The sequence below is a fragment of the Microtus oregoni genome, unplaced genomic scaffold (assembly GCF_018167655.1).
Source record: "Microtus oregoni isolate MIOR12 unplaced genomic scaffold, Mior012 000018F_ref0000195, whole genome shotgun sequence".
In the NCBI taxonomy this organism is placed as follows: Eukaryota; Metazoa; Chordata; class Mammalia; order Rodentia; family Cricetidae; genus Microtus; species Microtus oregoni.
The window spans coordinates 28,156,031-28,171,034 of record NW_024543077.1 but is presented as its reverse complement, the minus strand read 5'-3'; the positions used below and the strand labels follow the sequence as shown (position 1 = coordinate 28,171,034).

General features: G+C 47.3%; 1 protein-coding gene across 1 annotated transcript in view; it reads right to left on the bottom strand.

Moving 5' to 3' along the window:
* LOC121458908 (laminin subunit alpha-1) overlaps window positions 1–15,004 on the bottom strand; it is a 119,994-nt gene that overhangs the window by 3,476 nt on the left and 101,514 nt on the right. Inside the window, exons 46-60 of the mRNA XM_041668293.1 lie at window positions 14,044–14,177; window positions 12,869–13,019; window positions 11,985–12,109; window positions 11,216–11,366; window positions 9,571–9,715; window positions 8,638–8,779; window positions 8,421–8,535; window positions 8,084–8,254; window positions 6,084–6,235; window positions 5,238–5,423; window positions 3,792–3,927; window positions 2,550–2,662; window positions 1,819–2,008; window positions 1,144–1,302; window positions 481–634 (exon numbers count right to left, since the gene is read on the bottom strand). Of these exons, the coding sequence (XP_041524227.1) occupies window positions 481–634; window positions 1,144–1,302; window positions 1,819–2,008; window positions 2,550–2,662; window positions 3,792–3,927; window positions 5,238–5,423; window positions 6,084–6,235; window positions 8,084–8,254; window positions 8,421–8,535; window positions 8,638–8,779; window positions 9,571–9,715; window positions 11,216–11,366; window positions 11,985–12,109; window positions 12,869–13,019; window positions 14,044–14,177 (2,224 nt within the window). The remainder of the gene's footprint in view (window positions 1–480; window positions 635–1,143; window positions 1,303–1,818; window positions 2,009–2,549; window positions 2,663–3,791; window positions 3,928–5,237; window positions 5,424–6,083; window positions 6,236–8,083; window positions 8,255–8,420; window positions 8,536–8,637; window positions 8,780–9,570; window positions 9,716–11,215; window positions 11,367–11,984; window positions 12,110–12,868; window positions 13,020–14,043; window positions 14,178–15,004) is intronic.

The window sequence follows — 15,004 nt, the reverse complement described above, 5'->3', positions numbered from 1 at the left end:
CTTAGAGTACACACTAAACCTAGGGTGCTCCTTCCAGACGTCAGCTGAGAGTACACACTAAACCTAGGGTGCTCCTTCCAGACATCAGCTTAGAGTACACACTAAACCCAGGACGCTCCTTCTAGATGTCAGCTTAGAGTACACACTAAACCAAGGTGCTCCTTCCAGACATCAGCTGAGAGTACACACTAAACCTAGGGTGCTCCTTCCAGACATCAGCTTAGAGTACACACTAAACCCAGGGTGCTCCTTCCAGACGTCAGCTTAGAGTACACACTAAACCCAGGGTGCTCCTTCCAGACGTCAGCTGAGAGTACACACTAAACCCAGGGTGCTCCTTCCAGACATCAGCTTAGAGTACACACTAAACCCAGGGTGCTCCTTCCAGACGTCAGCTTAGAGTACACACTAAACCCAGGGTGCTCCTTCTAGACGTCATTAAACCCAGGGCATCCCTTCCAGACTGTTAAGAGCACGTACCAAGAGCTGCATATCCACTTCCTTCAAAGAAAGTTCCTTCTTGGGCCAATGCATAGCACCTGTCCACTGCAAAGGCAGACGTGGGGCTGTCTTTATCCAGCTGTTTGCTGTTTACTGTCACTTCCCCAATGCAGGCAGGGATGCTGTGGGTCGTCTAAACCAAGAGAGACAGGAGAGGAGGTGGCGATGATGACACAGGGCATCTTTCTCCTGTACTTCACTGAAACTGTCTCAATAACGCACATTACTCCATCTTGGTTTTTAAAGCGTAATTGTGGCAATCCCTCACGTGAATGTTTCGCTTTCTCCCCTCACTCCAGTACTTTGGTCATAATGTAGTGGAAGTGTGTTCTCTCTTTTTCCTAAAATACTCCTGGAATCTAGACTGCTTTTCTCACTAAAATACCATACAATTGCCTGGACTTTTCCCGAGTTGCTTTGGGACTGCATGTCTTCAGAAAAGGAGAAGTTCATTATCTGGAAGGCAGAAAAAGCTGGAAGGATGGCTCTGAGGGTAAGCCCAGCACATGACCTATGCACATGCGCTGAAGGGTCTGCACCTTCCAGTGAGCCCCAGGTTCAGGCAGAATAACTTAAACAGAAGCATCAGAGAATGATGGCCTTGTACGAAAACACAACCCCAGCAAGGTGGCCGCTGCTTACGTTCCCAATGTTCCTGGCCCTGTAGTGGACAGGAAGGCCTCCAAGGTACAGCTTCCCTTCCACATCCAGTGTCGTTGCATTGCCCACCACAGTCACAGTCGGGGACTCTTGGCCATCAACAGTCAGGAAGCCCTTTCTTTTAACGTACTCCGTCTTGACCTGCACGAGATGAAAACATCTGGAACTTGTAAACTATTTGAGAAAACTTTAACAGTCTGTGTTTCTTAGATCTTTAAGAGCCCAGGTTTTGTGGAGGGCTCGGCCTGTGGCACAGCCAGAACTGAGGATGTGGCTGACGCTTATGAGAAACGGGAAGACTACAGCCAACCTCCAGAACCCTGGTTACCAGCAGACACCACAGTGAGCGGCTCGGTCTTTTCAGGCCACAGCTGGGCCTTACTAGCTTCCTGTCAAGTCAAACACATTTTTGAGACCTTCAATTCATTCCGAAACCAGCTGCTGAGTGCTTAGTGAGTGTTCAGAACAAGTGCCTGGAAGGATTCAGGAAGCAAAAAAGGGCCCTACTGACAAGATGCTTACATCACTTGGAGGTGATGTCAAACATAAGGCCAACGCGGAATCAAAATGCATAGCTTCCCTCCAAGAAAATGCAATCAGTACCAGAGATGGAGGGAGAAAATTTGGGACAGGAGACAGGGCCTCCCGAGAACTTACCGTGTGCCATTTGCCATCACTGAGCAGTGTAGGATGGGAGACCTTGGTTCGGCCCTTGCCAAGGTCAAACATGAAGTGGAGGCGGCCCTCGTGGAGCTGGAGTGTGGCATAGTCCATTTGGTTCTGATTTGCCATGTAATAAATAAGGCCACTGGAGGCAAATGTCCGAATGTTCAGCTGAACCTGGAGCCTGAGCAAGAACAGGAAGTCAGTGCCAGGGATCAGGAAGATCAGCTTCCTGTGTTACCCACTGCTGCTTCAGCATGTGTATTTAGCTTCTCAAGAGAGTGTTCATTCACTTGTGTGCCCATTCATGGCACAGAGGGCCACTCTGATGGGAACAGTTCTATGACAGTCAACGGGGAGTCCCTTAAGTCTGAAAGGAAGGCTAGACCATGTCACAGTTGTCCTGTATCACTGAGAGGCCCACGGGTGGCTGTACTAAGCTGTTAGAGTGGACTGAACTCTGAAAAGATTATAATTCAGTTAAGCCCCGAGTGTCAGAAATGGGCAAGACTCCCCCACAGGCCAAGAGGAAAGCCTTCATTTGCTTTATGACAATACAGAGTATGTGACCAAGGGAGCCTGATGGGAGTTGACAGATGGGACCCTTGCCTGGGTCCTTGTGGGCACTGAACCTGTCTGGTACGAGCACGTTTCAGAAGTCAACACCACACTTGCCTCATCGTCTAACAACAAAAATCTCAGAGGGACCTCAGGAAAAAGCATACCTCTTTCGGACATCGGACTGATTCAAAGGCAACACTAAGTGGCTGTTTTCTGTGTGGCCAAACTGGTGAGCGCTTGAAACAAACCCTGGAGCCGGGTCCACTGTGCAGAGTTCCTGTAAGAGGCGGATGAGGACCCTCAGCCACTGTAGCAGGACCCTGCTGACACGGGCGTGTTCTTCCACAAAGAAAATGTCACAGAAGCCGCTGTGTCAGAACAGCAGTAGCTGCCACTGTGCTCTGACTTCTGACTTATCCCGAGATCTGTTTTAAACCGTGTGCCTTCATGTCCTCTCTCCCCAGAGAGCAGTCTGAGCTTCCTTCCATCTTTTACCATCACCAAAGTTCACTTTCCCTCAAATAGATAAGGGAGTTCCTCTGTGAACCTTCCTTGGGCACAAGGGACTATGGGGCCAGTCCAAGGACAGCAGTGGCCCAAAGGGAGCCACGGCTGGGACACTCCTGGGAGACGATGGCGCCCTCAGGTCTCACGGGGCAGGGTGAGGAGAGAGGAGCCGGACTGGAAGGAGCCCCAGACTCTAGCTAGAAGTGTAAGAGCATAAGGTAGGGCCTTGGCAGTGGTGGCTGCCCCTACAGCGTCTCATCCAGGACCCCGAGTCAAGTGAGTCCCAAACTTAGCTTTGTGACTTAAAGTAGACACATACAACTAGGAAAACTGTCCTGAACTCCTTGGCTCTCCATAGCCGATGCTCTTTTGAGAGAAGCATACTATCTTCTAAATTATTAAAGTGCACCAGGAGATAGAAGTCACAAGAGGAGAAAATGAAGAGTCACGACTAGCATTTGCTTAATGACTCAGAATCTGACCTCCAACACTGAAGAGTGCGCGGTAGCTCACAGAAGTTGCTTATTTCCTGTATCCCCCCACTTGCCCCTAAAGCACTAAGGAAGATTAGGGAGACTCTACCAAACCTCTTGTGGTGTGCTAGCCACTTGGGGTGCTGAGCATCAGGGCTGAACCCAGGGTACCCTCAGACAAGCACTATTACCTAGTCCCTTGCTGGCTGTTTATCACAGGAAGCAAGATCCAGAAATCTACCTCTCAGTCTCCATAGACAAAGGGCTCTTGGGTATTCTGCCATTGGAGGCACAGCTGGAGAACTGGAGGGCAGGAAGAGGGCATGGCCAGGCCACGTTCCCCTCCTTGGGACTCAGTCCCACTTTCTCTCTATCCCTGTGCCTCTCTCAAACTGTCCTGACGCCACTGAAGGAGGTCGTGCTTACAGGCTGTTGTAGCGTTGGGGGCTCTGGAGGGAGTTCCCCGTGTTCTTCATGAAGCTCTTGCAGGGGTTCTTCTGCCAGCAAGCAAGTGTCCAGCTCTACTAGTTCAGAGCCAACCGCATGGGTGAAATCCAAAAGTCTACAGACAAACAAGAGAACAACTAAATGAAAACACCATGAACCAGTCTGGGGGCCCAACTATTTGAGTACTGGGTAGTTAACCCCATTTTAAACCACTGATCCACTTCTCTTAGAATAACCAAATTGGCCATCCTTCACAGTGGCCAAGTCACATTGTTCTGTTGGGTTGCAGGCTGGTGACTTGGGCCTTCCTGAATTCAGAGTAGACTCAAGCGTCCTGCAGGCTGGGATCTCTCTCTCTCTTTCTCTCTCTCTCTCTCTCTCTCTCTCTCTCTCTCTCTCTCTCAAACACACACACACACACACACACACACACACACACACACACACACACACGTGTCTGGCTCCTGCATCACCACACAACCACACAACAGCTTCCACTTAACACCGGTTTCTTGTTCTGATCTGTGCTTGACACGGGTCTTTCTACTTAGCTCTAGCTGGGTGTCCTGCACCAGCCTGGCTCCCATTGCCACCTCCCAAAGGTGGACTCCACCTGTCTGCCTATGGAGTCCAGAGTATTGTGGCTTTCAGGAACATGAAGTTTCCTCATCACTGAAGGGATGGATGAGCAACTGCTGAATGTGTATACAGCTACAGGTAACTGAGTAAGGCCCCGCTATTGGAGTCTGTGCTACAGGCCTTATTCTTTCTGTATTCAGGGATTCCTGGGAGGCTGTTACTCAGAGAAGGACACCGTGACTGTGTCCCTTGCTCACGATTACCTACAAGCCAGCAGCCTAGTGAGGATGGGCTCAGTGTCTTCTGCTGCAGAGCCCATTGTGAACTCCTATAAGCAGATTCTGACCTGTAGATTCAGTCACAACTTTACCTATCAACTCAGTTTAGCTAGAACTAGGGAGAGGTGAGATGAACAGCCATTTGTACAGATGATAATTCTCTTCTTCACAGAGAACAGAGACTTGCAATATTTAATAATATAGCAACTGTTTTAGGGAAAGCCATTAATAAAATGTAGCCATTAGTAATCCAGTTGGGTTCTTGCAGAAGTACACTTGGGGAAGGGATATAGGTCAGTGGTAGGGTGTCTGCCCAGCACGCATCAAGGCCCAGTTCAATGTTCCATACTACACATGCACACAGGGTTAATGGTGGTTATTTTATTAATAAGATAGGATGGCCAGATCAATCTACCACATTAACCCTTCCACTGGAAGAGACTATCATTATAGACCAAGGAAATTCACTTGTTACAGAAGAACTTGCAGAACTCACGACATCTCAAGCAGCAAACTCAGAAAGCAGTTGAGAAAGTGCCAGTGCATGACGAGAACCAATCACACTTACTCAGAGTCAAAGACCAAGTTTTTGATACAGCCATGGAAAGAAGTCCTCATCCTGAGCATCGGCGTCCCCTTGTCCATCGGAAGCCCCCCTACGTACAAGTTGGCTATGTCGATTGTCCTTCCTTCGGCTAATGGACCCAACTTCATTTCTACAAGACTGCTCTCGTCCATTTGTATGGTGATGACTCTGCCAGATGAAAAGAGAAAACGGACTTTTCAAGCACAGTGAATAGCGCCATTGTCATCGGCAATTCTAGCAAGTTCTTTAGGACTAATAGATTTTGTCCTAGAGACAAATTTTGGCATGGCATCGTATGTGAATCCCACATACAACATAGAAGAATAAAATCAATGGATACATCACTGAATTCGATTGGTTATTAGAGTAAACGTGTGTGTTCAAACACCTCTTATCCTACTGTGAAAATAGCCAGTGTGCCTCAAGCACAGTTCTCCAGCTGAATTGGGAAATACATGGAATGCTGATATGATAGCTTTAGCTGCAGGTAAGATACTTCCCACCAAAACCAACCTACTGTTCACCATTAAATTCCTCCACTTTGTAAACAGTTTGTATTGGGCTTAAGGAAAGGAAAATTTAATTAAGTAAAAGATTCTCAATTAGGAAAATTTCAAAAACATTACTACAAAGTAGAAGAAAGCTGACTTTATTGTAGAATTCCAGCAAATTCCTAGAATTGTTTTGAAACACTAAGAACTATGGTTGCTAATGACATCGCGGGAACCATCTCCGCCATCTAAAATCACACCGAGTATTTGGCAAGGTTCCTAAGGAGGCGCTTCCTCATCTCAGCCTCCTGACACAAAGACCTGAGAGCTAAGATACCTTCGATTCCTAACCAAGGAGATGGAATGTTCTTGTCCGTCACCGTAGGAGCCAGTGGGGGCATGCAGCAGGGCTTTCCGTAGACTGGTCCCATCCCCGGAGTTGACATGCACTTCAATGCGGCCTTCACTCAGCATGATGGAGAAGAAGGGCTGCGGAGGATGCATTTTCCAAAACAAAATACATTACTGAAGGATTTGCGGCGCTTCCACCCTCCATAGATAATGTAGGCATGTTAACGCAAGGCCAGCAAGGGCACATGTCACCAGCTGTCACACGTGCTGGACTTAGTGTCTGCTGTCTCATCTGTGCCCCTGTGGTTTATCCTCTGCATCATGCTGACACTGATTCTCTCACTGTTTCTATTCCTGCAAGGCCCCATACACGCTAGTTACCGCTACACGACGCACCACCAGATAGACTATTTTTTCAGCAAGAACTTCGAATTTTCTATTACCATACACATAATTTGATGTTTCCTTTGCCCGTGGACTGCTTCTAGCATTAAGAGTTAGAAGGGTCTGAAGACATTTAAAGCTCTTAAAGCTCCCTTGCCTCGCTGACAAAAAGCACAACAGTTTCTCAAGCCAGCCCCAGAACTGAAATGTGTACCCGATGCCCTTGCCACGGCAGTTGCACCCACCCTTTCCACCGGCTCAGGAAGAAAACTTGGACTTGTGTGCAACCATCTCATGACTGGTGGAGGGAAGGAGTTCAGCAGTTCCTCGGAAGGTAAAATACAAAACCACTCTACCAGAAATTCCACTTGAAGGTCTAGGCCCAGAAGGAAGGAAGATGAGGGCCTAAACCATAGCAGAATTGTTCCTGAGTGCCCCAGAGTAGAAAGAACCAGGGCCAACAGTGAACAAATGATGACCTCTGGGATGTACATACAGAGAAATAGGAAGGCATAGAGCCGATCAAATATGCAGTCGAATGTGTATGGAACTTGAAAACCTGCTAAGTAACAACTGTAGAAGACAGTACTGTATCTGATTCAATAGTACACACTATCTAATACGTAAGCCATCCATAGATACAGAACAGGCTGATGGCGGCCAGGAGTGGGGAGGGGAGGATGGAGAGCTGCTCCTTGGGGGACATAGGCTGCTAATTTGGGTGATGAAAACATTTGCAACTCGATGAAGGAGGTGACGTCATGACGCTAAGTGCACATAGTGCTACTGAATGAATTATTGAAGTGGTTAATGTTATATGAATTTCACCTCAACTTAAAAATAGATCAGCGAAGCTCACAAAACCAATTCCAGTCCCAGGCACTTTGGTTAAGTGACCCATGCCACATCCGGGGTCCATAGACTGGTATTCTGACCTTGGTTCTGACACACCTTGGGCGGCCTAATGAGGCTCTCCGAACCTATTTTTTGTCCCACAAAGTTTAGGAAGCAGTACTGCGGTGCAGGATGCATGATGAGCTACATAGCCACATGGAGCAGCGGAGCACACCTTTCCATAAACTGCCCGTGCGCAGGCTCTCCTTCACCAAGCCACACCCCTGTGTTCCCCAGCATTTCTTTTAGTCATGTGATTACAGGTCATCCTCTTGTAGGGAGTCTAACTCGGGAAAAATGCCTTCGTCTCTGCTTTCTGCCACGTCTGGACCACCATGTCCATCACAGGCCACATTGTCTCCTCCCTTCACATTCAGAACAACAAATTCCCCCAAAAGATGTAAGGAAGGAGCTTTCACTCCACTGCGAGCACTGCACACAGGGAAACCAGGACTCAGCGTCAAAAGTTCCTTTACTTGGAGGACAGCAGCCTTTCACTCACGCCTAGAAGTGGGACATTGATCACGAAACTCTGGAAATCATGGCGTCATGAGCAGAACATTCGGCAGTAATAACTTATACTCAAATAAATTAAAAAGCACTCATGCATAACCATTCAGAAACAGCTGCAGTCAACTTGAGTCAGACATTTCCCACGCATGTTTCTGAAAGGGAAGGCATCTCTTACTGTGGGTCACAGCTACTCACCACATGTGCCTGAGACCAACCAGCCTTCTCCACATCCTTGCCCAGAGCAGCCACGATGATGCCACTGCTGTTCTTGGTGGTGAACGTGGCTAGCAGGGATGATTCTGGTGACAGAGATTTGGGTGGTACCTCCACGTAGCCACCTCTCAGGAAACTCACACTCTGGATGGGCTGGTGACAAAAGGGAGCAGTGAGGTTGGCCTGCTGCTGCAGGTCTGCCTGACTTCCTGCATCCTACCCGTTTGCTGGTTGAGAGCTTTCAGCTTTATTATAGAGATAAACCACTGGGCATTTACAGAAAGCCATCCAGACCCCCACGGCAATGCTTGCTTCCCACCTCCAATGCACAGCCTTTCCTCACGCCATAGGAGTTCCTCAGCAAATCAAAGGTGGACCTAGATATTTCCAGGTTCTTGATACAGCCCACGTAGCTTCTGCTGCTGACCCCTTTCCTGGAGGCAAGGACAGAAGACCGTTCACATGCTGGGTAAAAGAGGCCTGAAAATCCCACGTGACAACCCCACAGAGGGGCGACCCCCAGTTTCACATCATACCTCACAGCTGTAGAGTGGGGTACTCCACCCACGTAAATCAGGTCTTTCTCCAGCCGATTGAGGTCGGAAGAGGCTCCTGGGGTTTCTCCTTGCTTGGTCTCCTTGTCGCTCGTGTCATAGGCGTGGAAGACAGCCAGCAGCCCTGGTGGGAAGTGAAAAGGAACGGTTGATGTGAATGTAAGCTCCTGTTAACACAGTCTGCTTATAAACACGTTTGTTGTGGACATTTGATGCACAGAAACTCTGGAACTGTGTTAATAAAATTAACCTTGGATCGGGGGACAAAGCCAGAGACCAGTCGACAAAAATTAGCCATAGAGAGTTCGGAGGACGCAGGGACAGAGATAGAGAGTCACTGGAAGGAGTAGGGAGGGACTTAGAGATTCGTGGTCTTTACAGTCTGGGACTTGTGGAGAGAGACAAGCTTGCTGGGTCTCCAGGACACAGGAGAAGGCCAGCTGGTCGCACCTCTTCAACTTCTGTGATCTATCAAGTTTTCACCCCAATATCTGACTTCCAACAACTTAGATTAAAAACAACACATGTTCTTTTCAATTCTGCAAATTTGACCAGGCTATTCTTCACCATTAAAAAGCAAAAGTAGGCAGATCCAGAATATACACAGCTGAATGGTAACAGTAGGTGTGTGCAAGGAAACGGGATTTGATTCTTGTTCCAATTTGGCATTTAATGAGAAATACTGAAACCACAGACAAATGGAATGATATTGTTCTTCCAACAATAAGGCAGCTTTTCAATCAGAATATCACTAGAGAATGTAGTTGCAGCCAAGTGGTGAACGATGAGGGTGGTATACTCTAATATCATAGGATGTAGCTGGAAAGCTAACGGAGTATAACGCCTGTTGTTTCATAGTGCTGTTTGTTCTCAGAGGGGCAGCCAACACCTCAGACGTCTACCCTGTGCGCCCACCTTGCTTCCGGTTTCGCTGGAAGGCGATCTTGTACCAGGTTCCGTTGTTATAGCGTCTGTCTGTCATAAGAGTGAGGGGTCCTGACCCCAAATCCACCATCACTTTAACCCTGCCACGGACCAGCTCGATGGACAGAAAGTCCTTCTGTGAAGGAAAGGACATTTCTTTGCAGATACGTCTTTTCTAGACTTTTCCCACCCAAGTTAGGGGTAGAAGTAACCTCTTAAGAGTCAAACTGGGGAAACTGAGCCTGGGGGCCCATAGCTAGTCCGTTACATGAAAGTAAAAATGCCCCTAGTGGTTTTGTAGAATACTATTGAGAATTAAATTAACTGCTATCCTTTCCCAAATCCATATTTTAGTAGGCACACTGGGCTTTTCTGTGCTTTTTCTTTAATATTTTTTAAACATTTATTTATTCATTATGTATACAGTGTTCTGCAGGCCAGAAGAGGGTACCAGATGTTACTACAGATGGTTGTGAGCCATCGTGTGGTTGCTGGGAATTGAACTCAGGACCTCTGGAATAGCAGGCAGTGCTCTTAATGGCTGAGCCATCTCTCCAGCCTGTCCTTATTATTTAAATTGACAAGTGGGCTGTTTCTGAAAATGACCAGCACATAAGATCAAAAGGGGAGAATTCCTGGAGATGAGATTCAAATGAGGGTACTATAGTGGATGGATAGATGGCTTAGCAGTGAAGGACACTGGTTGCTCTTGCAGAGGACCAACACCTACTTGCTTGCTCACAACCATCTGTAACTCCAGTCCCAGGGGATCCAATGCCCTCATCTGACCTCATACATATGGTGCACAGACATACAAGCAGAGAAACTACTCATCCACATAAAATAATAATAAAAACAATTTAAAACCAAGGCCACAGTGGTCACACAAGGGAACAGGACACGATTTGAACTAGGACTTGACAGCAAATGTTCCACTGACACCGTGCCAAGTGGAGGCACACTTTTACCCAGTGCTTCCTATGGTAAGCATGGTTCTTCATGAATTTGTGTTAGCTGATAGTGATTTTAAGTGGGAACCTGCACAGCATATATGTGTAGATTACAGTAGTATGTGGAAACTGGCTAAGGTAAGTTTCATATATCATGAAATCTTAATGAGATACCGCTGTGGAACTCCGTCCTCAAGCTATAGCATGCTGTCACCATGTTCCTCACAGTGATTATGACTACCCGAACGAGACCTCGACGAGCTGAGTTGCTGATGCTCTGGCAGAGAATGTGGAGACCCTCACCTGAGCGTGCAGAAAATCACTGCCCACTTCTGTGCTTTCCTCCTCCCTGTAGTGACCCCCAAGCTCCCCGCGGATTCGGGGGGTGGTGGAATACTTAAGAAAAGCAGAACTGACAGCAAGAGTTTGCGCACATGCAGGGTTTGGGGGTTCATCATGCACACTGGGGTGAGCTGTCTCAGTCCTGCAGCTGTCCTGGGGACTCTCCTGTGGTTAAGTCCTCATTCACACTCCTCTACGCAAACCCCATAAAGACATCAGTTCTCCTAGCGAGGTGTGATGGAGGCATTCCTCTGGTCCGGACTGAACGGACATTTGTCCAGCTCTCCCCAGGAAAAATCACACAGGGAACAGGTCAGAGAGCCAGGTGCTCCGGAAATACTCACGGTGCCATTGGAAGCCAGGTAGAAAAGAAGCCCGTTGGGAGAGAAGGTGCTGAAGAGAACGAGTATCTGTGTCACGGTGGTCCGCAGGGTCTTCTCCACGACCGCGTACCCACTTCCATCAAAATGGAAGGAAGAGTCTTCGTTCTGCGAGCTGTGAAGTAGAAGCCATGACATATCACCTGCTCTTGGGAGGGCTGGGAGACAAAGGAATTCCATAATCCTAAACCACGAAAGACTTTTATCTTCATCACTGATAGTAAGATGGTAAGGAAGACAAGTCGCACCCCTAATTTGAACTCGTGAAAACTGAAGTGATCTGACATCTGAACAGCTCTGAGTATAGACAGACATGGTAACACGAGGGAACAAGTATGCACCAAGACACTTTGGTTTAAAATACATTAGAACGACCCCGGGCCATGTGTATGGTATGATGGTAACATAAAGTCTGTGTCTGGATTAGATCCTACCTCCAGGATACTTCATTATGCATATGCAATTATCCAATTGGGAGTAGTGGGGAGGTGAGGGATGGGAGAGGGTAAGATAAGTCTGGAAGACACCAAACCTCAGGTGAAGAGGTTCATTAGCCAAAGTAACCAAGAAAAACTTAGAAGATGGCCTGGGCCAGCAGCCTGAGAAAGATGTACTCCAAACCCAGTGTTCCTTTTACTTCAAAGGCCGCAGCAACCAAGATTCCATGCATAACCTTTCAAGGGGCTATGGAGTATAGAGATAAAAGACCATTTAAAATGTGGGGGTGGATTACCTTCCAAAGCAGCCATTGCACTTCCCCTCTCTTTCAATATAATTCCACAGGCCGATGGATTTGCCATTCAAGAAGGCCTCTCCCATGCAGCCCTTAAAATGAGTAACCTTCACAGCTGGCGATTTCTGATAGAAAGACAAAAGTAAACACACAATGTGCATCCAGTTGGCTGGAAGCATACATTCTCCAACTCCAAAATTGCCCTGGAAGCTTAAATCCTGAAAGCCAAATCCCAAGAGATTTGCATTGCTTTGTTTGTTTTGAGGGGAAAGGGGCGCTTAGGGAGACTCTTGCTCTGTGCGAAGATCACACTCTCAGTTCTCCTGCTTCAGCCTCAAGAATGCTGGGATTACAGGCCTGTGCGCATGAACCAGACCCAGCTCTGGACAGTATCCTAAAGATCAACTCAGTTTCTAGGGGTCTGGGGAAAGCCTGCTATCGGTGATCATCAGACCAGACAAGGGTCAGTGGTTTAGTCCTTGGATAGAGACCTTCCTTTCAAACTCAGAATGCTGAATCCAGTCTAACTAGGTGATGTCATAAAACAAATGCAACGCACTCTCGCCCAACTCCCAGGGGCTAATTACCATGAGAATTAAAACAGAGAAAGGGACTTCACAGAAATCACTATACATTTATTTAATCCCCCATTTCATCACCGGAAAAGATCTCTACATGGCAAACAGCACCACTGATTTCTCTCGCATTCATCTTCATGATTGAAAATGACCCTTTACCCTGGCAAAACCAGCCCAGCTTTGCGGACCCATTGCCAAAATGAAAACTAATAAAAGCAGACGATTTTGGTTAGTGAAGGATATACTAAACCAGGAACATGCCTGTCAGCCAGAGGGTCCTGCTCAGACACACTCGGAGAACATTACCTTGATCTGACCTCCAAGCCCTCCCACGAAGATTCGTGTTGAATTGTTTATGTCCAGAACTTTGGCCATCCCAGGAGATTTGCTTGTTTTGACTGGTGGGTTCTCAGCTGAACTTAGTTCCTTTACACTCAGTGACCCCACGTTTCCAAACCTGAGGTCAAAAGGGTTGCAAGAGGAACAGTAAACATTTTACATTGTCACATGTAGAAGCATGCCTCTCGTACCCACCCTACCTGCCTCTCCAGAGTGGCTCCTGCAACCTCCACCTGCTCTCTGTGCTCCCAACTTTGCCCTTCAAACTCTGCCTCACTCCCCCAAACCATGTTTTGGGAAAACAGACATTTCGTCATATCACTCCCCTATTTAAAGTCATTACTGAGTTAAGCTTCATCTGAATAAAAATTACTCCTTTCGCTATGACGTCACTTTTTTATTTAGTGTCAATATTTCCAACAACGCCATCAACAGACCCCTCCCCCCAATATTTTAGGGAAGGAAGAGGAAAGTTCTTTGTAAGACTACTTAAAGGAAGTTATTTCTGGGGCGGGGGCTTTAAGAGGAAGAATTTGGCTTTGTATTTGAATTTTAAGAAGGCACATTTCTCATTTTCATCGCCCTCTCCCCCCTCTTCTGTTGCTTTTTACTGAATTGTCTTGGGTGGAAGGAGCCATGGAATAAGGCTGGTAAGTGGCTCCCCCTGGACTTAGACTTTCCAGAGATATGTTAGAAAATAATCTGGGGGTTGGAGAGACAGCTCCGTGGCTGAGTCCTGGCTGCTCCTGAAGGGGACCTGGGTTCTATTCCCAGCACCCACATGGTGGTTCACAACCATCGGTAAGTAGAGTTCCTGTGAATCTGATGCTCTCATCTGGCGTTTGCAGGCTCTGCACACCCATGGTGCACATACATATATAGAGACAAACACTCATATACATAAAATAAAAATAAATCTTAAAAGTGAAACAAGATATACATGTTTTCCTTCTTACGACCCTTGCTTCTGGCAAAAAAAGGATTATTTTAATTTAAAAAAACCCACCTCATTCCTATAGTTAATATAAAGTTGTTTATAATCCAACTTTACCAATGACTCAAACCTGCTTATGATACGTGTCACAAATGTGTTATAAGGTACGATAAAAGGAAGAAAGATGCTGGAGGACCTCCTCTGCTACCTGGTTATGTAGATGCTGTGCCACCTGTTGTCATTGATGGAGACATCTGGGAATTCCAACCTTGTGGACCCGGAGCCCAAGTCCCAGAGAAAGGCCACTTTTCCCCGCCGCATCTCCACTGCGAGAAAATCGGACTGTGGGGCGGGAAAAGAGTAGGGATGAGTTACATATTGCTATTTACACAGCCAGCCCAATGCTTCAGTGCTCTTCTGTCAATAATAACCCTGGGGCGGGGGGGCTGGAGAGATGGCTCAGTGGTTAAGAGCACTGGACATTCTTCCAGAGGACCTGGGTTCAATTCCCAGCACCCACATGGCAGCTCACAACTATCTGTAACTCCAGTTCCAGGGGATCTTATGTGACACCTTTGCACCAATGCACATAAAATAAAGTTAAATAAATTATTAAAAAAAAATAATAACCCTGGGGCTGCAGCGTGGAGATTCCTGAGGCAGAAGGCAGACCTGACATTAGTGTTCTTACAGACTGACCGTCCACTAGTCCTCTCGGGAAGCTCCCAAGAACATTCAAAGGGTTTGTCACCAAGCAACAGGAGGATTAGGCAGCAAGGGTTCTGGCTTCCTTCTCTTTCAGAAGGCACTGAGTGGTGTGGTGTGCATATCAAGACAGGAGCCACAAAAAGGAGTGAGCTCTGCTTCGTGTCTCCCTTATGTCTTAACATCTCCTCCCTGACATCCCCAAGTCCCAAGGGCTTGGATCCCTCCTAAAAACAGCCAAAGGAGCAGTGGTCTTCTCTAGGAATCTCGTCATCTGAGGACCACAGGCAGCTCCTTGGCAGGAGGAACGTGGGTGATGCCGGGCAATCTGAGACTCACCTCAAGTCGACAGAGGCATTTGGTACCCAAGGTGTACCAATAAGGTTGCAGATGGGGACCCTGGTCAGATGTGTTACTTTCCTACTTGTGGAGTTCTCTGTACGTGTGTGTGCCCATGTGTGTAT